The sequence below is a fragment of the Mauremys mutica genome, chromosome 2 (genome assembly GCF_020497125.1).
Source record: "Mauremys mutica isolate MM-2020 ecotype Southern chromosome 2, ASM2049712v1, whole genome shotgun sequence".
NCBI lineage: Eukaryota > Metazoa > Chordata > Testudines > Geoemydidae > Mauremys > Mauremys mutica.
The window spans coordinates 165,686,462-165,712,936 of NC_059073.1; the positions used below are offsets into that span (position 1 = coordinate 165,686,462).

Sequence of the window (26,475 nt, forward strand, 5' to 3'; positions counted from 1 at the left end):
TTGTTTTACCTTTCGCTTCTGGGGGTGGGTGGGGGGTGGGTGAGTAGATTGCCAAGCTATGCCCTGACCCGCGGGCACTGTGTTTGACCCTAGAAGCATTTGGAGCTCAGCCAAGAATGCAAATAATTTTAGGAGGCTGCAGGAACTGTGGGATAGCTTCAGTCCTCCAGTCCATGCGCATCCATTTGATTCTTTGGCTTTCCGTTACGCTTGTCACGCTGCAGTGCGCTGAGTCCCTGCTATGGCGTCTGTCTGGAGATTTTTAAAAAAGGATTCTGAATTTCATCTTCTGTAACGGAGCGCTGATAGAACGGATAGAACGGATTTGCCTGCCCTTACAGCGATCACATCCGCATGGTCCATGCGGGAGCTCTTTTTTTTATTTTGATTTCGGACTGCATCGCCACCCGTGCTGATCGGAGCTCCACGCTGGGCAAACAGGAAATATTCAAAAGTTCGCGGGGCTTTTCCTGTTTACCTGACCACTGCATCCGAGTTCAGATTGCGGTCCAGAGCGGTCACTGGTGCACTGTGGGATAGCTCCCGGAGGCCAATACCGTCGATCAGCGTCCACACTAACCCTAATCCGATATGTTAATACCGATACTAGCGTTACTCCTCTCGTTAGGGAGGAGTACAGAAACCGGTTTAAAGAGCCATTAAAATCGATATAAGGTGCCTCCTAGTGTGGACGGTTTTGGCGTTAAATCGGTTTTACGCTCCTAAAACCGATTTAAACGCCTAGTGTAGACCAGGCCTTAGTTGTCTAGAAGTTTCCCCAAATCAATAAGGAGTTGAGAGCATTGAGGAACTCATCATAACTAAGCCTAGTACCATTTGTAATGGGAAACTGGGCTTCTCTACAGCAAAAATTATTGTGAGAAACCAAAAGTGTTTCAAAGATTTAGCCTAAAAATCATACAGATTTTGTGGTCAAGAGAATTGAATATTATGTTTTGGGCTTAATGTGCGATATCCTTGTGCATGTGTAAGAGGCAATGACTGGCTATAAGTATCTCTTGGCCAACATAATTTTGAACTGAATTGACATTCTTTGATAATTAAGTTATTTGTCTAAATTTCTAAATTCTACTGTAGAATTGTTTGGTTGAACTGATGTGAACAGTCCCATAATTCCAGTGGCATATAAACTTGGTTGGAAGTAAATAAGGATCCATACTTAAGAATCCACAATTCCATGCTGATACCAAAATCACCTGCCCAGAGTAGTATAGAAGTTTCCCACTGTAATAAGACCTTGTATTAGTGAACTGATTTATTATCTCTTGAAAGTTGTAACTTCCTATTTTGAGTTTATTTTTTAATACTGTGAACTCTATCACCTAACCATCTTTATTTTGCTTTCTGTAATTTCTTATCAGCTTTAAAAGCTCGTTAATTAAACTATGTAACCAATGTGTGGTTTATAATTTATCTTTCTCATACAGATAGCTGTTTGAAGTGTTGTAGCTTTGTTGGTCCCAGGACATTAGAAAGAGATGATGAGCAGACTTCTGTTGGTGAAGAAGACTCTCTCACCAACAGAAGTTGGTCCAATAAAAGGCATTACCGCACCCAGCTTGTCTCTCTCATACAGATAACAAGTGTATCACAACATTTGGACAGTATTATTACCAAAAACGTTTTTATGGAATCATTAGTGCACTTAAGATCTTCCAAAAGAAAATACCAGAGTTCCTGTTGCATCTAGAAGTGATAGTTGCTAATATTGGATGGTATTCTTCCATATGACAAAAGAGAAACATGCTAATATAATGTTAAATGAAAAAAAATATTTCATTGGAAACAAGCTGAATAAACAACAAGCTCAAGCTCAATAAATACTTGATGTACCATAAATAACTGAAAGTGATGTAAAGGGGGAAGACACACTTTTGTATTTGTATTTAAAAAAAAACATTAAGGAAATGCACCCTCTTGATTCCATTCCAGTACTGAAAATAATATTATATATGATTCACCAAATAGGAAGATATGAATCCAGCCTTTCAGAAAGGCTACATCGCTTCAATGAATGTCTGATATGCAAGAGCACTTCCTATTCTATCCATCTACCTACCCACTCAGGTACCTCTACTGGAGCATACCACAAGAACAGGTATCCAATAGATTGAAAGAATTACTGTCTCAAGAATCAATACCTAAGTAACTTAAGTTACATCTGTGATGGCAGTAAGCATGGATGCCTGTAACTATGAATTATGGGGAGTATTATTGCAAGGTCTTGAAGGTTAGCTAAGACCAGGTATACACAATCTTTAGAAACAGTATTATGTATGACAGGTGCAATCCATAGACAGAGTGTACCTGGTAAGTTCCAGGTAGTGGTTAATACCATGTATAGATACTCTTTGAATGCAAGGAATGCAGAAACATTGCAACTAGAAACTGAAGCTTACAAAAAAGCTGTGTAATCTTTAAAACCAAAGTCCAATTCACTGTTACAACAAATCACACAGACCACTACAAAAAATCTGGACATCCAGATAGTGTAATATTTTGTGACATATTGGAAGCTTGCCAAACAGTATTTGGACTATATTACTAGTGGTGAGTTATTGAACATAATTAGTATAAGAACACATTAATAGTTGTTTAAGTGCCCAAAACATCATAGAAAGAGACTAACATGAACTGAAGTATTTGCAGGGCTGGCTCTAGGCACCAGTGTTCCAAGCATGTGCTTGGGGCGGCCCTTTTCAAGGGGCAGCGCTCCAGCCTTTTTTTTTTGCTTGGGGCGGCAAAAAACCTGGAGCCGTCCCTGAGAATTTGGTTGTAATAGTAGAGCACTTCCACAAATATTTAAATTTGTACATTTATTTGATGTTTCTACCTTGAAATAGTGCAATTAGATCTCTGCTTAATGGATGGGCTGCCACATTCTGCACCAGCTTCAGTTTCTGAATGAACAGGTTTAAGATAAGACTCTCAGTTGTAACTGAGACGTGCTCAGTAAAGCTAAGGAAAGATGATAGGACAAAGGTGACTCCATGACATCTTTGCATTTCCCCGATCCTCTAAATTGTCTGTCCCAAGAGTTATTTTGGAAGCCAGAGATAAGAACACCCCAATCATACCCCACACTCCCTCAGGAATGCACCAGGAGAATCCTCAGATGCTGGCTAAACCATCTTCCTGACTGTTTTCCATTGCCACAGCTTCAAAAATAATCCTTACCTGAATCAATAAAAATCAATATTTTTAATTGATTTTGAAAAAATTAAGTTAAATATAATTCAATTTGAAATTGATAACCTATGTTAAGGCCTAAATATATTATAATCTCTTAAAATCATTTACATTAAATACAAAATACAAACCAAAAAAAACAAAACCAAAAAACTACCTAAGAGATTAAGCAGTACATATCTGCTGACAAGTTTTTAAAGAAACTCAAACCACAGAACTGGTGAAGTCACTAGCTTAGGGCTAATCTACACTTACCTGCCGGGTCGACGCAGTGAGTTCGACTTCTCGGAGTTTGAACTATCGCGTCTAATCTAGACGCGATAGTTCGAACTCCCCGCGTGCTCCGGTCGACTCCGGTACTCCACCACTGCAAACGGCGGTGGCGGAGTCGACCTTGGAGCCGCGGACTTCGATCCCGCGGCGTCTGGACGGGTAAGTAGTTCGAACTAGGGTACTTCGAGTTCAGCTACGCTATTCATGTAGCTGAACTTGCGTACCCTAGTTCGACCCCCGCCCTTAGTGTAGACCTGCCCTTAGTAACTGGAACCAGAGTTTGTTGAAGTGCTAAACCAGCTTTTGATAATAGTCTTTTCTGCAGGTGGAAACAAAATATTTTCTTCATTTCAGTTTATTCAACTAGTTCAGTTCATAGATTATTTCATTCAAAGTTAAAGAAACCAATTGGGAGTTGAAAAAGCAGGAAAGCTTGTTTTCTTCTTCTTCCAATCTATGAATAAAAACTAGATCTAAGAAGATCAGAGCTATTAGTTGTAAAATCTGAAGGACATGGTGAGCAGAAACAATTAGTTCAGTTCATTAACTACATATAATACATCCTTTGATTAATAAATCAAATTTTAAATGCAAAACATAAAAAACCTATAAAAACTAAGAATCTGAATAAAAGTAAGTATAGTTACATATTGTATCCTCCTGGTTGAGGATGGGGGGATGAAAGAAAAGAAAAGGATGCACTAAATTTAATGTAAAAGTTATATTTTAAGGCTGTCGATTAATCGCAGTTAACTTATGTGATTAACTTAAAAAATTAATCGTGCTTCACCACAGTTTTAATCACACTGTTAAACAATAGAATATCAATTGAAATGTATTAAATATGTTTGGATGTTTTTCTACATTTTCAAATATATTGATTTCAATCACAACACAGAATACAAAGTGTACATGGCTCACTTTATTATTATTTTTTATTACAAATATTTGCACTGTAAAATGATAAACAAAAGAAATAGTTTTTTTCGGTTGGCCTCATACAAGTACGGTAGTGAAATCTCTTTATCATGCAAATGCAACTTACAAATGTATATTTTTGTTACATAACTGCACTCAAAAACAAAACAATGCAAAACTTTAGAGTCCACAAGTCCACTCAGTCCTACTTCTTCTTCAGCCAATCACTAAGAGAAACAAGTTTGTTTACATTTACAGGAGATAATGCTGCCCACTTCTTATTTACAATGTCACCAGAAAGTGAGAACAGGTGTTCGCATGGGACTTCTGTAGTCGGCATTGCAGGGTATTTATGTGCCAGAAATGCTAAACATTCATATGCCCATCCATGCTTCGGCCACCATTCCAGAGGAATCATAGAATCTCAGGGTTGGAAGGGACCTCAGGAGGTCATCTAGTCCAACCCCCTGCTCAAAGCAGGACCAAACCCAACTAAATCATCCCAGCCAGGGCATCGTCAAGCCTGACCTTAAAAACCTCTAAGGAAGGAGATTCCACCACCTCCCTAGGTAACCCATTCCAGAGCTTCACCACCCTACTAGTGAAAAAGTTTTTCCTAATGTCCAACCTAAACCTCCCCCTCTGCAACTTGAGACCATTACTCCTTGTTCTGTCATCTTCTACCACTGAGAACAGTCTAGATCCATCCTCTTTGGAACCCCCTTTCAGGTAGTTGAAAGCAGCTATCAAATCCCCCCTCAATCTTCTCTTCTGCAGGCTAAACAATCTCAGTTCCCTCAGCCTCTCCTCGTAAGTCATGTGCTCCAGCCCCCTAATCATTTTTGTTGCCCTCCGCTGGACTCTCTCCAATTTATCCACATCCTTTTTGTAGTGTGGGGCCCAAAACTGAACACAGTACTCCAGATGAGGCCTCTCCAATGTCGAATAGAGGGGAATGATCACATCCCTCGATCTGCTGGCAATGCCCCTACTTATACAACCCAAAATGCCATTAGCCTTCTTGGCAACAAGGGCACACTGTTGACTCATATTCAGCTTTTCATCCACCGTAACCCCTAGGTCCTTTTCTGCAGAACTGCTGCCCAGCCATTCGGTCCCTAGTCTATAGCAGTGCATGGGATTCTTCCGTCCTAAATGCAGGACTCTGCACTTGTCCTTGTTGAACCTCATCATATTTCTTTTGGCCCAATCCTCTAATTTGTCTAGGTCCCTCTGTATCCTATCCCTACCCTCCAGCGTATCAACCACTCCTCCCAGTTTAATGTCATCTGCAAACTTGCTAAGGGTGCAGTCCACACCATCCTCCAGATCGTTAATGAAGATATTGAACAAAACTGGCCCCAGCACCGACGCTTGGGGCACTCCACTTGATACCGGCTGCCAACTAGACATGGAACCATTGATCACTACCCGTTGAGCCTGACCATCTAGCCAGACATGCTTCCGTGCTGATGATGCTCATTAAAAAAATAATGTGTTAATTAAATTTGTGACTGAACCACTTGGGGGAGAATTGTATGTCTCTGGCTCTGTTTTACCCCCATTCTCCCATATATTTCATGTTAGAGTAGTCTCAGATGATGACTCAGCAAATATTGTTCATTTTAAGAACACTCTCGCTGCAAATTTGACAAAATTCAAAGAAGGAACCAATATGAGATTTCTAAAGATAGCTACAGCACTTGACCCAAGGTTTAAAAATCTGAAGTGCCGTCCAAAATCTGAGAGGGATAAGGTGTAGAGCATGCTTTCAGAGGTCTTAAAAGAACAACATTTTGATGCAGAAAAAACAGAATCCGAACCACAGAAAAGAAAATCAACTTTTGGCTGCTAGCATATGACTCAGATTATGAAAATGAACATGCAGCAATCTGCACTGCTTTGAATTGTTATTGAGCAGGAACTGTCATCAGCATGGATGCATGTCTTCTAGAATGGTGGATGAAGCATGAAGGGACATAGGAATCTTTAGCACATCTGGCATGTGAAATATCTTGCAATGCTGACTGCAACAGTGCCATGTGAATGCCTGTACTCACTTTCACGTAACGCTGTGAAGAAGAAGCAGGCAGCATTATCTCCTGCAAATGTAAACAAACTTGTCTGTCTGAGCAATTGGCTGAACAAGAAATAGGACTGATTGGACTTTTAGGCTCTAAGGTTTTACATTGTTTTAATTTTGAATGCAGTTCTTTTTGTACATAATTCTAAATTTGTAAGTTTAACTTTTATGATAAAGAGATTACACTGCAGTACTTGTATTAGATGAATTGAAAAATACTTTTTCTTTTGTTTTTTACAGTGCAAATATTTGTAATGAAAATAAATATAAAGTGAGCACTGTACAGTTGGTATTCTGTGTTGTAATTGAAATTAATTTTCTGAAAATGTGGAAACATCCAAAAATATTTAAATAAATGGTATTCTATTATTTTTTAACAGTGCGATTAATCATGCAATTAATCACAATTAATCTTTTAATCGCATGATTAATCAAAATTAATTTTTAAGCAATTGACAGCCCTATTATATTTAGTTGCAAATAGTATGTTTTCCTGGTTACTAGCTAACGAGACTCAACCTTTCTTTAGAAAAATATCTAAAAAGTACAAACGCAAAACACAATTAAAACCGATTATTTAAATCAAGGTTTCCTGCTTGCTGATTTAAATCACTTTAATTTATATCACTCCACCCTGATCCTTATTTTTCTTGTATAAAATTCTCAGGTCTAAGTGTAATCTCTCTGAGATTTCAATCACTTTACATTTAGATTCCCCTATTCCCAGTTCTAATTATTCTTTCAGAGAATAAACGGTGCAACCATGTATTAAAAGAAGAGAGAAAGATATTATTCAGGGTATCTACAAGTCTAAGGCTTGATTTTTCAATGGAGCCTACAGGAATTAGGTGCACAAGACTCTTTTGAAAATCCTAGCCTAAATACGTACAGAGTAAATAATAATAATAAAAAGAGTAAAAATGAACCAGATTTTTTACAAAACCTCACCATACCTACCAAATAACTACATCTAAGAAAACTAAAGCAACAATCATATCAACAGCTAGAACTTATTTTCTTAACTGAATTGTATTAAAAGAGATTTTCTTAATACAGACTCTTTCGTGCGTAACATACATTCAACTAAAGGAGTGGTCTGTTAAAGACACACAGCTTTCATTTCTCATCTATCCGTTACAGGAGAAGTACCCTTTTCCAGACTCAATTCTGGCTACTGAGACTTTAACCCATGAGCTGGTAGACCTATCTCCTCATTAGATGCTGTCATAACCCCAGACTCTCCAAGCCCAGGAAAGTCATTTCCATCCAAGACAGAATAGCTCAACCAGTTCAGAATAAAAAAACAAAAGCTGTGGTACTAGTCCAAAGAAAGACTTTGGAATTCACAGTTACAGAGTTTAAGGCCAGAAGGGACTACTAGATCATCTAGTCACAGGCAACCAACACCATGCAGCCACCCTCACACCAACCCCAACAACCAGAATTAAACTACTTCCCTATTTCTCCTGGAAATAACTTGCCTATTACATTCTAGGATCACATTTGCATTTTTCACATTAGCAGTCACACTGGTGGGTGATCGTCTGCCTGTTATCTACCAACACACCTAGGCCTCTCTCCTTGTCTGTCACTTTCCAATGATGAACCCCCTGCATATACAAGAAATTCTTATTGGTCCCTAAGTGCATGACTTTGCACTTTTTACTATTACATTTTATCCCATTTCTATTACTCCATTCCTCAAGATCATACAATTCTTCCTGCATAATATTCCGATCTCCCACTGCCCTGATGTCTTTCAACTTTGTGTCATCATCAGATTTCATTAGCATACTCCTATTTTTTGTGCCAAGGTCATTAATAAAAATGTTAATGAAGATTTGTCCCAAGAGCAATCCTCAAGGAACTTCACTAGTAACCTCTCTCCAGCCTGTGACAATTCTCCTTTTCACACAACTTGTTGTCATCTCCTTTTTAGCCGCTTCCTTAGCAACCTTATAATTCTTGCACTAATCTCCATCTTCTCTAATTTAACTATCAATATCAAATGTTTTACTGTTGCCCAAATATATTAGATCTATTACACTTTCCTTATGTAAAAAATCAGATATTTTCCCAAAGAAAAAAATATTAGGTTAGTCTGGGATGACCTGTGGTAAATCCATGTTGTGATACATACCCTTTACAGTTTACATTCATTAATTTAACTACTAGTTTCTTCAGAATGTGTTCTAAAGCTTTTTCCTCTTTCTTACATATAGGTATGATTTACCTTTTCTCCAGTCATACACAAATTGACAGATTTACTAAAAATCCTTGCTACTGGACTGGCAATCTCATGTAGACCAGATTCACTAATACCACCTGAGCATTCTGTTTAAGTAAAGCTGATATAAACCTAGTATAACTGCCAGTTTGGGTGTTTTTACAGCTGTTTTGAATTGCTGGAGCAGTGCGGAAGCCGTTGGAGTGCATCTGTGAATCTGGCCCTTAGTTTAAAACTCTAACCATGGGAATCCTTTGTTTGTTTTAACCAGCCCTGAAAAGCTTAATTGTGAATAACTAATAACAGAAATATTTAACAGAAATTGCTGATAACAGGAATTTAATTATTATCAGTAATAATAATTTAAAAAGCCTGCCTACCATGAAGCTGGACTAAAAGAACCTTGTGTATTGTCTCACTGGATTTGTCATAATCCATCTGTCCTCATTTGTAATCCCCTTCATTCTCATCACCATCTTTGTTATTGGCCAAATAACTAAATCATTCCTTCAAAAAGGTGACCCAAACAATACACTGTATCCAAATGTGGTCTAACTAATACTTTATACAATGATGGAACCATATCCTTAGCTTGACACAACTTATTTCAATAACCTTCGACTGCTGCAGACAGAGTCAAGAGTGCCATTTTAGATCTGGACTTGAAACATGAACACAAAGCTACTGAAATATATAAACCAAAAGTAGAACTGCAGATGGAAACGAATGACATTTTTACTGTTGACAGAAAAATACCGTCCAGTTACAAATTCACTGCACTTACTTTATGGCTTCACACATGTCCAATCCCATTTTCACACAGTTCTTGGCATGATTTTGAAGAGATATAGGTAGTCCAGACACACAGTAGTAGCAATCACCTAAGATTTTAATTCTCATACATTCATTTTCCTAAAGGAAAAAGCAAAATCAATGAGAAGATAGTCACATGACAAATTACATAAACAAAATGACTAGTGCCTGGATTTATGTTATATCATGCTATCTGTTACATCTAATGATATACCGGTAACTATAATGGAGCAATCTTGTTAAGGAAGAACAGGATCTCACTGAGTAGGTTAAAAAGGGCTGTTAGAGAATAATGTGCAACTTAGTCTCTCTCACCCACTTTCCTTCGCACGTGAAACCAGAAAAGGGCATAACCTATAACATGTGTATATAAAAGGTAATAATTGGAGATATACCAATCTCCTAGAACTGGAAGGGACCTTGAAAGGTCATTGAGTCCAGCCCCCTGCCTTCACTAGCAGGACCAATTTTTGCCCCAGATCCCTAAGTGGCCCCCTCAAGGATTGAACTCACAACCCTGGGTTTAGCAGGCCAATGCTCAAACCACTGAGCTATCCCTCCCCCCCCCTTTTTTGTTTTTTTTAATTTAATTTTATTTTATTTTATTACTTGGCTACTGAGATTTATAAATTTAAATAAAAAAAATCAATGTCCACAATCAAATTAGAGCAACCTTTCAGGGACATGTCTGTAATTAGAAACCCAAGAAATATGGTCTTCTATACTCGAGACCCTGTGGAAATGTTTCTAAATGCTTCCTTGGTTTAACAATCAAAATTATATTCCTACACCTCTGAACTCCTTTAAGGCAATATAAAGAGTCTTTCTATCAATACTTGACAGCATTAAGATTCATCCAGTCAGAAAATAGTCTGCCATATTAGTAAGGCACTTTTACATACTTCACGAGAGTCCAGTCAGTTCTGAACATCTATAAAAGTAAAATAAAATAAATAATATGAATAAAATGAAGGGAAAATCCTCTTCATTCCCATTCCATTTTTTTTAGCAGAAATCATGATAATATGGTAACTCAATGATACTTTGACTGAATGAGTCATTTTTGCTCTTTTATCATTAAGTCTCTCAAATAATTTGTTGGAAGAGCTGAAGCTACTATTGAAAAAATGTCAGGCCATAGACCAAGACAGGAGAAACCCTTAGAAGGAGAGATGTGAATAAGAGAAAAATTATTTACTTGTTCCCATAATATAAGAACTAGGGATCACCAAATGAAATTAATGGGCAGCAGGTTTAAAACAAATAAAAGGAAGTTCTTCTTCACACAGCGCACAGTAAACTTGTGGAACTCCTTGCCTGAGGAGGTTGTGAAGGCTAGGATTATAACAGAGTTTAAAAGAGAACTAGATAAATTAATGGAGGTTAAGTCCATTAATGGCTATTAGCCAGGATGGATAAGGAATGGTGTCCCTAGCCTCTGTTTGTCAGAGGATGGAGATGGATGGCAGGAGAGAGATCACTTGATCATTGCCCGTTAGGTTCACTCCCTCTGGGGCACCTGGCATTGGCCACTGTCAGCAGACAGGATGCTGGTCTGGATGGACCCTTGGTCTGACCCAGTATGGCCGTTCTTATGTCATTATGATTTTGCTCTTTTCAGAAGCATCTGAATTCCTTTCCCTAGCAAAGAGGATGGAAACAGTAAGCAGATCTGTGAAACCTCATGACATGATTTAGCATCTCATTCTTATATAGGAGGTACATTAGATCCTGATAGCTCTTCACTTCATATTATTGCTGATTGTGCACCCTCTCCCCAGTCACTGGAACCTCTCACCCACAGCTCCAGGCCCTCCCATCTACAAGCTGGCCTAAAACGGAGGTTTTTGTAACTAAGTGTTTGGTATCTGAGTTAGGACATGTGTATGTGTATTGCCATAGTGCCTAGTGGCCAAAGCATGGATTCAGGCCCTGCTATGCTAGGTGCTGTGCAAACACACAAAAGAATGATCCTCTACTCTACAACACTGGGAACTAGTCTTTGTGTAAGGGGGATTCATTCAGTGTGGGTATTTGGAAGTAAGGTGGGCTTGCAGTGTTTTGTACTATTAGTTAATTTACAATAGTTATTTGATCATATTTTTCAGTTTTCTACTTTCAGTTTTTTACTCCTTGTTAATTTAAATAAAACTGTTCTGGGAGGACTGTCAACATTCTGTTTTTATTGTTCACTTGCGTGTACTTTAGTGGGTCCTTAGATTATAAGGATGGCTTATTCACCTTGTAGTAACCCAAGTCTTTTAAAATATGTTTTCACTATGAGTACTGCACTTCAAGTTGCACATGTGCTCCATAAGCTGAACACCAGATAATTTTTCTTTAGCAGCAGCTATGCAGTCTGTGTAAGCGCCCTCCTCTCTCCTCATGTTCTGCACCACGGGAATAAAGAGGACTGCCAGACTGTCACCATCTTAGTTCCTTCTCTAACATTAGCTCTCAGTATGGTTGCCAAACCGAACACTCTTGCCCTGCCCCCTGTCTCACCCCTTCCCCAAGGCCTGACCTCTTCTCTGAGGCTCTGTCCCCACTCACTCCATCCCCCTCCCTCTGTCGCTCACTCTCGCCCACCATCACTCACTCACTCATTTTCATCGGGCTGGGGCAGGAGGTTGGAGTGTGGTAGGGGGTGACGGCTCTGGCTGGGGATATGGGCTCTGGGATGGGGCCAGAAATGAGAGGTTCAGGGTGCAGGAGGGGGTTCAGGGATGGGACAGGAGTTGGGGAGGTTGAAGGAGGTTTGGGATGCGGGCTCCGGGTGGCGCTTACCTCAGGTGGCTCCCTGGAAGCGGCAACATGTCCATGACATGTATTTTCATGTTCATGACATGTATTTATATTTGACATTACAATACATGTCACCATTTCCCCATCGATTTTCATTTAATGAAAATCGATAGAGATACAGTTTACTATGCAGGATTCAAGACAGTGAGAGAAAACAGGGTTTCATTTATATTATCCAAAGAGACATCAAAATGTATGCTTGGATATAATTCAATCAGACACAGAATCATTAAAATTTGCTTTCAAACAAAGTGAGTTAATGTGATGACTGTACAAGTTTAGCCCCTATGATAATCTGCTGATGTGATCAATGACTTCTCAATGAATGAAGTGACACTCATTAAAATACCAAGCAAAGACATCACCTTCTTAACTGGAGATCTGAACAGAAAAGTTGGAGTGGAAAGCTCTCATAAAGAAGTAATGGGAAACCATGATCCTGGTTTATAAAATGGGAGAAAAAGGCATTTACTTGAATTTTGCTGCTCTTATCATCTGGTCATTACAAACACTATCTTCACCCAACATTCTACATGTTTCTATACCTGGAGGTCACTCAAAGGCATGATAAAGAACCAAATAACAATACATTAAATGATATAATAAAATAATGATAAAGGGATGCTGGGGATTGAGCAGCCAATGGACAAATACTTTCCCGACTGCAGACCATCAAATATTAGCTTCAAAAATAAACTTAAAACTTAAAAAGGTAAGATGTTCAGCAGGACCACTGCATCTGGACTTGTCCAGAATTAACAAAAATTACATGACTTCTGCCGAGAATGGTTTTGAGGAACTGCAAAAGGTGAAAGAAGAGAAAAATCCAAATGAATTTTGGTATAAAATGAAAACTATCATGCTCAAAGCTGCCAGAGTAGATTAATTTTATTATCTGGCATCACTCATATCTAACCAATGAGGCTGCTCCAAGGAAGACTGAAAAAAACTGGGGATGGCTTGCTCAGCCATAGACTCTTTCAAAAGGGTGGAAAACCTGTGGCATCTTGAAATGTATGAAGGTTTGACTGGTGGAAAGCTTCATTTTCTCCACAGCAACATACATATACAAAATCCTGGGAAACTAATGTTGCTGACAAGAGGAAAATTTAAGTCTCTAAAATGTGGTGCTTTCAAAGACTCCTGTATTATCTCCTGGATGGAAAAGATGAATGCTTAAGTTAGAAATATTATTGGAGAGAAGCGGACTTACTCTTGGAAATCTACAGGTGCAAACTTACGTAGTTTGGGCACATCGGGGGTAAGGATGGAAATAATCTCAAGAAAGTTATCATGGAAGGAATAGTAGCAGGTCATCATAGTAGGAGATGACCAACAAGGAGATGGATAATTGGAGTGTGGCAGACCACTGGGAGGTCAGCTGCTGAGTGTGTGATGTTAGCAATGAATCAAGAATGCTTCAAAAAATTCTGTTATGTCTCTAGTATTCAGACATGAATAAATGGACTTTACATTATATTTACAGCAACAGGATAATGGAGAACAGGGTCATCATTATGAACTTTAGGCAGCAGATGCACTTGTTCAGTTCTCTCAAGTCCAGAGTTGGTCTTTATCCCCATGTCTTCACGTGGATGAGAAATTACCTCAAATAGAACTCCTTTCTGTAGCAGATACTAGTTCTATTGCCCTCCGCTCAAGGATCAAGTCTGCCTCCTGCAGAAGAATGCTCTCATGAGTGGGGTCCCCAAAAGAGAAGGGAGAAGTAGGTGGGGGCTGTAGAGAGAAGAGAACTGGATGGTGTACCTGAGAAGATGACCTCTTGTACCCATCTGTTGGGCATGATTTCTGTCTAGGCAGATAGGTAGTTGGAAAGTAAGCCTTTAAAGGGAGAAGAAAAAACAGAGGATTTGTGCAGCTTCAGAGGGACAGTTGGTGTGCAGCTCTCAAAGTTCCAATTAAAACAACTTCTGCCTCTTTTCAGAGGGCTTGGATGGGGAACCTTCCCTCTTGTCCTTATGGGATCACTCATATCTCCCTTCTCCATTTCTGCCCTGTCTTTGCTCTCCAATCTCTCATAGTCAGAGGTGGGTGTGGAGAGCACAGAGATCTTAGAGCAGCACAGGACAGTAGAAGCAGGCTGACTTAGAGGTGGGTCTCCTTAGTCATAGGTTACCCCCACCTTCATGCCCTACTCCCTAGGTGGCTTAGTTTTTACTGGGGAACAACCTGCAGATACTACAGTGGAAAGGAACCAGACCCCTGTTGAACTAATTCCTAACTAACTATACTAAAAACGAAATAAACTATAAACACTATAAACATTTATAAACTCTTTATGAAGTAGAAGTCGGCACATAGACTGAAGCTGCATTCTAGTCCATGAGGGCTAATGAGGAACTAAAATGGTGGTGGTCCAGCAGCCTCATTTATTCCCTCATTACAAAGCATAAGGAAAGTGGAGACGCATGTGCAAACCACACGGACACTGCTAAAGAAAAACTGTCCAGTGCATGGGCACATGCACAAACTGATGTGCACTACACAATCACTCAAAGAAGAAACATTGTTCTCATTAGTGCAAGAGGGCTACACTGGATTTCTCTGTAACATTTCAGAGGACACTAGCCCCTGAACTCCATAAGTTGAAGTACTGAGCAGTCTCCATATTGGAACAAGATTTATCCTCCTGGAGAATCTCCACACTCTCCTGCTTAAAGCCTGAGCATTGCTGCCCAGAAGACTGTGCCCTTGCCAAGAGGAAAGAGTGTAGAGTTCCCATGAGGAAAGCATTGCAAAGTAATAATAAACAGCTGTAGCAGAAATGAGAAAAGCCCTAGCAGATAATTACCTTTGCAATTTGATCAAACTTGCCAAAGAGCTCGTTAAGCATGTGCACCAGTTCTCCAGGTGAGCAGTCACTAGCCAGCCGAGTGAATCCTACAATATCAGCATACAAAATACTACAAAGGAAAGGAAAACACACTTGTTTATCAGTTTCCCTAGCTTTAGAATAAAGAAGTATTTACCCCTAAGCAAAAAACAAAAATAAGTGCTCAGCACATTGCAGAATCAGGCTCATATGCATAAATCAAGGTGCTGCTCACAGCCATCTATTCACAGCTCCTTAAAAATCTCTTTTCAACTTTGTGTGACAAAGCAATGACATGCCGTTGCACTGAGACATAATCACACATTCTTCACAGAATTATTCCTTAGTTCATACTATGCTCCTTTCATGGGCACACTTTGTTGTGTCTAATTAGAGGATCCAGATCTTTCCAGCAGCAGGTTTAGAAATAATTATTAAAACTTTAATTTCAAATATATTTCAGGTTTCTCATTATATAATCTGTAAAACTACTATAATGAACAAAAAGGGTCATTTTCTCTGAAGTTAGCTGGGTAGATTTATGTTAACCCAGAGATTTGAATTCTGACAAGGTTAACTCAGCCCTTCCTCCTTTTGAGTTATGACTTTTGTATTAGCTCTTAAAAACTGAGGACCTATGGATGGTTAAAGAGAAAGGATATTTTAGAGTAATTTCAATAGAAACCTATTACTTCATATAAATCTAATTGATTTCATGCTTATTGAATGCTATAGGTTTTAGATATGTATCATGTGTTTATGACCTATTTCTTATAAGCAATCCAGGATAAAAAAAACCAGACATTATCTAATCTTATCTTACCCTTTCAGCAAATTGCTAAGAAGATGAGAATATCATATAAATTAACATTTTCACAAATAGAAGTCTAAAGTCAGGCTCCAAAATTCACATTCAGGTATCTAAATAAGTGACCTGATTTCTTTTATTCACCCAGTTCGTTGTGTTATTGTTTTCTATCTCCAGAAATGGAAGCAATAGTACAATCCCTTTAATTTGACACAAGGGTTATGAGACAACTTTTTCCCCCCTAAATTCTAGAAATGCTGAGTTTGATAAATCATCAGATTTTGTAGCAGAATCTGTAAATATGTCCTCAAGCACTCAGTCTATGTTAAAGCCATTTCTATTTATGCTCTGCTAAAAGCCTTAATTGAATTCTGTTCTAACTGACATAACTGAACATTCAGAGTAACTTCACACAGAATTTGGCCCTTCAACTTGAAAGACTACAGTTTAGGAAACTTTACAAAGACATCAGGATCAATGAGGAAGCCCATTCTAATGTAAATCAGAGGATGACTTCTATAAAGTTCTCTGAGGGTACGTCTACACTACGGGATTATTCCAAATTTACATAAACCGGTTTAACAAAACAGATTGTATAAAATCGAGTGTGCGCGGCCACACTAAACACATTAAATCGGTGGTATGCGTCCACGGTCCGAGGCTAGCGTCGATTTCTGGAGCATTGCACTGTGGGTAGCTATTCCGTAGCTATCCCATAGTTCCCACAGCCTCCCCCGCCCCTTGGAATTTCCGGGTTGAGATCCCAGTGCCTGATGCGGCAAAAATCATTGTCACGGGTGGTTCTGGGTAAATGTCGTCAGTCACTCCTTCCGCTGGGAAAGCAACAGCAGACAAGCATTTCATGCCTTTTTTCCCTGGATTGCCCTGGCAGATGCCATAGCATGGCAATCATGGAGCCTGTTTAGCCTTTTGTGACTGTCACCGTATGTGTACTAGATGCCGCTCACAGAGGCGATTCAGCAGCGCTACACAGCAGCATGCTTTTGCTTTTGCATGATAGCAGAGATGGTTACCAGCCATATTGTACCATCTACCATACCATAAATTGGTAATAAGATGATCGTGGCTACCAGTCCTTTTGCACTGCACCATTTGCTGCTGTCATAAGTACCCCTGGCTGAGATCAGCCAGGGGCGCAAAAGCCAAAATTGGGAATGACTCCCTGAGTCAATCCCTCCTTTTTGGTATCTAAAAATAGAATCAGACCTGCCTAGAATATGGGCAAGTGTACTAGAGAACCACTGTATCATAGAACCAGAGAGCACAGCTGCTCTATGTCAGATCCTGCAGAAATTATGAGCTGTATGCTATTCACAGGGGGTGCTCCTGCAACAACCCCACCTGTTGATTCCGTTCTTCCCCCAGCCTTCCTGGGCTACCGTAGCATTGTCCCCCCACTTGTGTGATGAAGTAATAAAGAATGCAGGAATAAGACACAGTGACTTGTTAGTGAGATATGAGTGGAAGGCAGCCTCTAGCTGCTATGATAGTCCAGACAGGACAGTAAGGAGTGTGGAGGAGAGGAGCCCAGCATCCCTCTGCTAGTCCAGGGGCAATTGAATCTTTTCTTTACACATGAAGGGTGGGGGCTGATGGAGCTCAGCCCCCTGTTGCTATGATGACGATGGTTATCAGCCATACTGTACCATCTACCATGAAAAATTAGGACCAGGCACCCTTGATTGACCTTACCGATGCTAGTCAGCATGGTTACCAGTCCTTTTGCACTGCCCCATGTGCCAATAGGCTGATGATGAGGACGGATACCAGTCATATTGTACCATCAGCCATCCATGGCGTGGGGGGAGCAAGGATGTTGGTGTTGAGTGCTGCACCATCGCGTCTATCTGCAGCATTCAGTAAAGATAGGGTGACATGTAAAAGAGTCAAGACAGGATTGTTTTCCTTTTCACTTCTGGGGGGTGGGTGGGGGGTGCGTAAATTGCCTAGCTATGCCCTGACCCACCGCGGACACTGTTTTTGACCCTAGAAGCATTTGGAGCTCAGCCAAGAATGCAAATGCTTTTCAGAGACTGCAGGAACTGTGGGATAGCTTGAGTCCTCCAGTCCATGAGCGTCCATTTGATTCTTTGGCTTTCCGTTACGCTTGTCACGCAGCAGTGCGCTGAGTCCCTGCTATGGCATCTGTCTGGAGATTTTTTAAAAATGATTTTGAATTTCGTCTTCTGTAACGGAGCGCTGATAGAACAGATTTGCCTGCCCTTACAGCAATCACGTCCGCATCGTCCATGAGGGAGCTCTTTCTTTATTTTGATTTTTAACTGCATCACCACCCGTGCTGATCGGAGCTCCACGCTGGGCAAACAGGAAATATTCAAAAGTTCGCGGGGCTTTTCCTGTCTACCTGGCCACTGCATCCGAGTTCAGATTGCTGTTCAGAGCGGTCAGTGGTGCACTGTGGCCAATACCATCGATCTCCGGCCACACTAACCCTAATCTGATATGGTAATACCGATATTAGCGCTACTCCTCTCGTTAGGGAGGAGTACAGAAACCGGTTTAAAGAGCCCTTTATACCGATATAAAGGGCCTCTTAGTGTGGACGGGTGTGGCGTTAAATCGGTTTTACGCTCCTAAAACCGGTTTAAACGCCTAGTGTAGACCAGGCCATAGTTGATTCCAAAAATAGCTATGCTTGGCTGCAACAAGGAATCTGTTGTTAAGCGTTTGATCAAATTTGATCCAATACAATATTTTTGTACCAGAACTTAAATGGTTAAAAAGCATGGTAAAACCACCTTCCATACACACTCGCGCACCGCTCCACCCCGTCCCCAATGCTTTGCTGACCTGGTTTATAGATTATAGTAAAGTACAATACCTCACATTGGTGTGCCTCTTGACATATAAATTGTGAAAGTTGTTCGTATTTTCCAGCTGGCCTGCTCTGGGGCCTTGTAACCTCTGAATAATCTCAGCTTTCATTTCCATGGCAATGTGAGCAGGCAGTAAAGAAAGTAGAAGACGTTCCTGGAGTTAAAAAAATTTTTTTTTAAAAGGTCCAGTATTTTTATATACAAAACTGGAACAGTGTGAAAAGCAAAACTCTGTTACACGTTCACTACTGCGAATAAGCTTTGAATAATGATGTGACGTGTGTGTGCTTGTTTAGGATGGCCTACAAAGGTTATTAGCCACTTGAAATACACGATGGAGGAACACACACATATATCCAAATAATGTCAAAATTATTGAAGACTTAGGGTTAATCAGAACAATTATTAACCAAATGTGAGGAGCTTTACACTTCCAGTGATTTATTTAATATCTAGATGGATTACAGGATATCCAGAGACAAAGGCCATAGGATATATAGACCGAAAAAAGAAAAGAAAAAAGAAACAGCTTTGGAATGACAATTTAGCAAAGAGGGCTTTAGTCAAATGCAATGCTGTTGCCGAACACTTCCTATTATAAGACCCTGTTTTCAATTGCTTATAATTTTGCCAAAACTTTAACCATTTGGGCTGAAATTTTGCATGACAGTTGTTGCCTTAGGTTGATTTTTTGTTGGGGGTGGGGGGGAAGGTTGGGGGAAGTGATTTCAGCCAAAATGGTTTGGCTGTTTTGAAGAACAAGTTTATAGAAAAATACATTGTTTTGTCCCTGTTAAAAAAAAAAAAAGTTGTGACCTCTATATTTTGGAGCAGGGACAAGAAATTTGGCAAGTACAGTAACTCCTCATTTAACGTTGTACTTAAGTTCCTGAAAAATGTGACTTTAAGCAAAACGATGTCAAGTGAATCCAATTTCCCCATAAGAATTAATGTAAATGAGGGGGTTAGGTTCCAGGGAAAGTTTTTTCACCAGACAAAAGACTAATATATATATATGTGTATACACACACACACACACACACACACACACACAAACAAACACACACAGAGTATAAGTTTTAAATAAACAATTTAATACTGGTACACAGTGATGATGATTTGAAGCTTGGTTGAGGTGAAGGAGTCAGAAGGTGGGATATTTCCAGGGAATGCCTTACTGCTAAATGATGAACTAGCAATTGGCTGAGCCCTCAAGGGTTAACTCTCACACAAGGCAGCAGGAAAGGAGGAAGGGCAGACAGAAACAGAGACACACACCCTGTGTGTGTGTGAGAGAGAGAGGGATGCACATTTCCCCTTTAAGTCTGAAGAGTGGGGTCAGAAGTACACTGCCTTGTTCATTAGATCAGCAAGCTGAGACCAGACCACAGATGCAGCTGCTGCTGCCTGGAAGCTCCCTCTGTTGTGTGTCCCCCCTGCTCTATGGAAGATGGGGTAAGCGGGGTGCAGGAGCGGGGGGAGGTGGACACCCTGACATTAGCCCCCTTCTTCCTCCCCCCACCCTCCACAGCAAGCAGGAGTCTCAGGGAGCAGCTCCAAGGCAGAGGGCAGGAGCAGCACATGGCAGTGGCAGGAGGGACAGCTGCAATTGCTAGCCTGCTGGGCAGTTGCTGCACAGGGAACTTAGGGGAGCGGGGAGCTGATAGGGGGGCTGTCGGTCCACCCTGGTTCCACCCCCCCCTCCCAGCTAGCTCCACTGGGCTGCTCTTCCTGCAAGCAGTGGACAAAGCAGGCGGCTGCTAAATGGCGTTAGAAGGGAGCATTGCACAACTTTAAATGAGCATGTTCCCTAATTGATCAGCAATGTAACAATGAAACAACGTTAACCGGGACGACTTAAAGTGAGGAGTTAGTGTAGATGACCTACATTATCAGAGATGTGACTTTTGTTGTCCTCATGAAAATCCACCTCAAATTAGGCCAAATTATAAGCCTTTGAAAAATTGCAATTCACACATACTCAGTAGAGACTAGCTAGGACTTTGCATCTAAATTTTCTGAATATTCCCTCCAAATTGAGCATGCTGGAGCCTGGGACTGAGCAGGATTTTCAATGCAATTTACTCTGGAGATAATTCTGTGCAAAAACTTAAAAATTCTGCAACAAAAAAATAAAAATTCTGCGCAAAATATTTTCAAATTCTGCATATTGTATTTGTCAAAATAACACAATATAATCACAGCAGTTTCAATTATTTTTGGTCGTTTATTTCAAAATACCTGTCAGCAAGTATGTCTGTACAATATGGACAACAAAAAAAGATTCAGGAAATGTTTTTTATAAATAGATTCCTTACCTAGACATATTAATACAGAACTCTGAGTAATAATTCCTTTAAATTACAATACAGAATCGTATTTCCCACACCCCTCAGAAGCAGTGCAAAGGCTTGGGGGGACTTAGGGGTAATGAAGATGCTGAGGGAGAGGGAAGTAATTGCTGGGAAGGAGCCTTGGTGTGAACTTGGTGGGTTGTTAGATATGGTTGGGAAAATTATGGAACAGTGGTTTTTTGGGGGGAGGGGGTGTCAAGGAAGGGATTGTTAGAAAGCTTCACACATGCAGACCCTGGCTGACCCCTAGCCTCTCCCATTCAGTCAGGCACATCTTCCCCTTTCCCTATGTGTCCCTGCACTTCCCCTGTGTCCCTCCACCCCCACTCAGAAACCCACTCCCACATCCCCATGTGTCCTTGCACCCCCCTGTCCCCATGTGTCTCTGTGCCCCCACTCAGTCACCTCCTGTCCCAATGGCCCTGCCCCTCTCTCTCCTCTGTTGCTTTGCACCTCCACTCCCATTCAGCCCCTGCCCCAGTCTGTCCTCCCCCACTAGCCCTTATGAGCCCCTGTATGACCCCCCCAGCAACCCCACACTGTCTTTCTCCCCACAGCCCCTGTCTCCTGACCTAGCCTGACAGGTGCTGTGAAGAAAGCAGGCTCTTTCTTTTCCCTAGCTGGCTGGGAGCCGCTGCTCTGTTCTACCACTACATCACCCTCGGTGGGCAAAAGGCAGAACTGCAACAACTTTCCAGCAGAAGCTTTTTTCTGTGCAAAAAAATTAAAAATATGCATTAATTATGCACGCACAGAGTGGCACAGAATTCCCTCAGGATTAGCAATTGCAGTGCTGGGCTCCTGCAGGCTAGGGCAGGTCCAGGTCTGGGCACTGGAACTGAAAATCTCTCCTGTGCTCTTAATGCTCCCCCTCACAGTACTCTGGCATTGTAGAGGAGATAAACTGGTATGGGGAGTTGTTGTGGGGGGATGCTGGGACTGGCTGGGCAAGGAGTCTTGGATTGGGAGCAAGGGAGGGAAATGGGGGAAAACTGAGATCAAACAAAGAATTGGGGTGGGGGGTAGATTGGGACTGGCTGGGCAAGAGGTGGGGTAGAAGGTGGGAGCGGAGGCAGCCCTGACCAGGATTCAGGGTGCTAAATATCAACACCAGGAAATATGGATACCTCCAGCACATCTGCAACTTTTTACTTCAATCATGATTTCTTCTTTAGAAATGTACTTCTCTGTGATCATCTTTGTGTGACAATATAATGGTTCACAGTAGCAGACATGCATCGATGAAACAGAAAAACCTTCACGTAGTTTGCCTTTCTACTCAGAGTAGACAACTGTGAAGGGAAATGCTCATGAAATTGAATCACCATGAGACTAATCCTGCACCTACTGACATCAACAGAAAACTCCCACTGATTTTAAAGGGTGCAGACTCAGGTTCTATATTAATTTGCACCAAAACTGATCACTTTAGTTTTGGCATAAATCAGTTTTTCTTTTGTGGTATGTAATTTTTATCATATTATTTTGTTGCTGTTAGTTTTGATGTACATATTGCTACATATCAGATGCATAGCAGGAAGTGTCGTGAGGAAAATGTCATAAGCAAAGGTATATCTGTCACTTGTTTTACTTAATACCTGAATGTTTTATTCAGAGATACGCTCATCCCTGTAGGCCCCAAGTTTGACACTTTTTAACAAGCAGGTGGTCTAGAACAGGGGTTGGCAACCTTTCAGAAGTGCTGTGCTGAGTCTTCATTTATTCACTCGATTTTAAGGTTTTGTGTGCCAATAATACATTTTAAAGTTTTAAGAAGGTCTCTTTCTATAAGTCTATATTATATAACTAAACTATTGTTGTATGTAAAGTGAATAAGGTTTTTAAAATGTTTAAGAAGCTTCATTTAAAATTAAATTAAAATGCAGAGCCCCTCGGACCGGTGGCCAGGACCCAGGCAGTGTGAGTGCCACTGAAAATCAGCTCGTGTGCCGCCTTCGGCACACGTGCCATAGTTTGCCTATGCCTGGTCTAGAACATGCAGTGAGAATATAAATGTAAAAGGTTTTCATTAAAATGTGAATGCAGTTGTATTTCTCTGGATGAAAGATAAAGTGGTATTAAAGGCATCAACAGTTTCAGTTTTAATACTGCAGAATTGGAAATTTCCTTCATTTTCTTGGTTGAGATATTTTGATAACCGCAGAGAATGTCCATAAAAACAAATGGGCATTAAGTACACAATGTGAGCTTACACTTACTGCCTTCTATTTTCAGAACAGCTAGTGGCTGCATATGCTGTGACTGAAGTTACAGGTAAGAAACAATTCATTACTAGCACTATACTAATGGACTACTGGTAATATTAGATGAGGTGATGATATGCTCGTGTCCTACTTTTTGCTAGACATTTCTAAGCAAAGATTCCAATTATTGCAGACTCATTTGCTAGCTTCCCTGCATTGCTTTGGATCTATTTTAAAATATGGTTTATTTAGATGTTTTTGAAGAATGAAACTATATGCAAAGGTGCAAGCAATCTGATGTAAAGATGGAAATATGCCCACACAACAGACAATACATTTGATATAGAATAAAGCAACGTTTGTTTTCAATTCCCTTGAAAAGAGCACCAAGGATATAGCATGATTCTGGTCACATGGTGACGCTCTCATCTATTGCAGGTGTATGTTGTGTCACTTGCTCTTGTGGCAAGGCTCCGCCGGAACCATATAATGGAAAAGGCATCAATAGATACAGAAACAGGCATAAGGCTAGAGAAAAGCGAAGGAAAAAGCATTGAGAAAGGAGTAGATAAAGTTTTGAGTTTGTGAGACAGAAATATACCATGAATATATATACCATGAACATGAGACCGGTAAGAGGAGAAGGAAATAGTAGAATCTCATCATGTTGTAACTCTCCTGCACAGTGGAGCATTGGGGCAAGAGAGCATTCTTTCAGAGGGGAGGTGTGATATCGTAGACAAAACCTACATTTGACACCCTGCCATAAGGGTTAATGGCCTGGTCTGGAGAAAGGGATAAAGCCACATCATTCTGCAACATTTACCAGCAATATCAAACCTGGAGGGAAGGAAGCAGGCTTCAGAGGTAGCATGAGACAGATGACCTAGGGGGTGGGCTGAACAGCCCTGAGCCAGGAATGCCAGGAGTAGCCAAGCCTGGACTGGATTTGTTTGTTAATAAAAGTCAAATTCCAAGAAGGCATTGATCCTGAACAAGGAACATGTTGTTTTAGAATATCAAGAAAATAATCTGATTGCAATAGGGACTGCTGGCAAGAGGGAGCAAATAAAGTGCCGGAGGGAGGGAGAAGCAAAGAAAGATTAAAAAAAAGATCAATTAATAAGATACATGCCAAATTCCTCTCAGTCATAATGCTTGTCTGATATATTCCTTTCCTCCACCTTGTATGTTTTGTCTATTTAGAATATAAGCACTTTGAGGCATGGAACTGTCTTATTCTATGTGCTTGAGGCACCTAGCATTCTTTTGGGCACTGTGGCAGGGCGATGACTCACTGGCACAGTGCCTCCTGCTGGTCATCCAAGGAATTAGTTCTTTCCAGCCTGGAGCGCCCTCTGCAGCCGGTGTCTTGCCTGCCACTGGCCCCCGTGTCCCTCCTGGACCCCGGTGCCCTTTGCCCAGAGGTTCTGCCCAGTGCAGTACCCCCTCACGCTGGATCTCCCTTCCCGGGGAACCCCCAACCCCAGATCCCCACCTTGCCTCAGTGGCTACTGCCTGTCACCATCTAGCCACCGCTCCCTGGGGCAAATTGCAGTCTGTAAACAACTCATCATTGGCAAAGGGGTTAGGACCTGCTGCCTTTGCCTATCTCTGGGCTGCCCCTCTGCAGCCCCAGTATCTATTTGTAGGCTTTCAACTAGGCCTGCAGCCTGGGGTTTTCCTAAGCTGGAGCTCCCCAGCTCCCTCTGCCCTTCCCCAGCACTGCTCCACCCTAGGTACAGTTCTCAGCTCTGAGGCAGCCAAGTCCTTCTCTCTCTGAAGCTAGAGAGAGAGTATCAGAGGGGTAGCCGTGTTAGTCTGGATCTGTAAAAGCAGCAAAGAATCCTGTGGCACCTTATAGACTAACAGACGTTTTGGAGCATGAGCTTTCGTGGGTGAATACCCACTTCGTCGAATGCATGTAGTGGAAATTTCCAGGGGGATGGAAGCGGGAGGCATGAAGAAGAAGGGATAGCTCAGTGGTTTGAGCATTGGCCAGCTAAACCCACAGTTATGAGTTCAATCCTTGAGGAGGCCACTTAGGAATCTGAGGCAAAAATTGGTCCTGCTAGTGAAGGCAGGGGGCTGGACTCAATGACCTTTCAAGGTCCCTTCCAGTTCTAGGAGATTGGTATATCTCCAATTATTAAGATAGGCATAGCATTTCAAATTTGATGACAATATATATCTCCAGATCAGTGGCACGGCTATGGGTACCCCCATGGCCCCGCAATATGCCAACATTTTTATGGCTGACCTGGAACAATGCTTCCTCAGCTCTTGTCCACTCACGCCCCTTCTCTACCTACGCTACATTGATGACATCATCATCTGGACCCATGGGAAGGAGACTGGAAAAATTCCACCACGATTTCAACAGCTTCCACCCCACCATCAACCTCAGCCTGGACCAATCTACACAGGAGGTCCACTTCCTAGACACCACGGTGCAAATAAGTGATGGTCACATTAACACCACCCTATACCGAAAACCTACCGACCGCTATGCCTACCTTCATGCCTCCAGCTTTCATCCCAGGTACACCACACGATCCATTGTCTACAGCCAAGCACTGAGGTACAACCGTATCTGCTCTAACCCCTCAGACAGAGACCAACACCTACAAAATCTCCACCAAGCATTCTCAAAACTACAATACCCGCATGAGGAAATAAGGAAACAGATCAACAGAACCAGACGTGTACCCAGAAGCCTCCTACTGCAAGACAAACCCAAGAAAGAAACCAACAGGACTCCACTGGCCATCACATACAGTCCCCAGCTAAAACCCCTCCAACGCATCATCAGGGATCTACAACCCATCCTGGACAATGATCCCACACTTTCACAGGCCTTGGGTGGCAGGCCAGTCCTCGCCCACAGACAACCTGCCAACCTGAAGCATATTCTCACCAGTAACTGCACACCGCACCATAGTAACTAGCTCAGGAACCAATCCATGCAACAAACCTCGATGCCAACTCTGCCCACATATCTACACCAGCGACACCATCAGAGGACCTAACCAGATCAGCCACACCATCACCGGTTCATTCACCTGCACGTCCACCAATGTAATATACGC

The 26,475-nt window shown here is 41.3% G+C and overlaps 1 protein-coding gene across 2 annotated transcripts in view; it reads right to left on the reverse strand.

Annotated features, from left to right (window-relative positions):
- The window catches only part of ADCY2 (adenylate cyclase 2), a 435,859-nt gene that overhangs the window by 127,566 nt on the left and 281,818 nt on the right, over positions 1 to 26,475 (reverse strand). For both annotated transcript variants that reach the window (XM_045005617.1, XM_045005618.1), the window contains 3 exons: positions 18,834 to 18,982; positions 15,142 to 15,253; positions 9,496 to 9,623 (listed from right to left, as the gene is read on the reverse strand). In XM_045005617.1, coding sequence (XP_044861552.1) covers positions 9,496 to 9,623; positions 15,142 to 15,253; positions 18,834 to 18,982 — 389 coding nt within the window. The remainder of the gene's footprint in view (positions 1 to 9,495; positions 9,624 to 15,141; positions 15,254 to 18,833; positions 18,983 to 26,475) is intronic.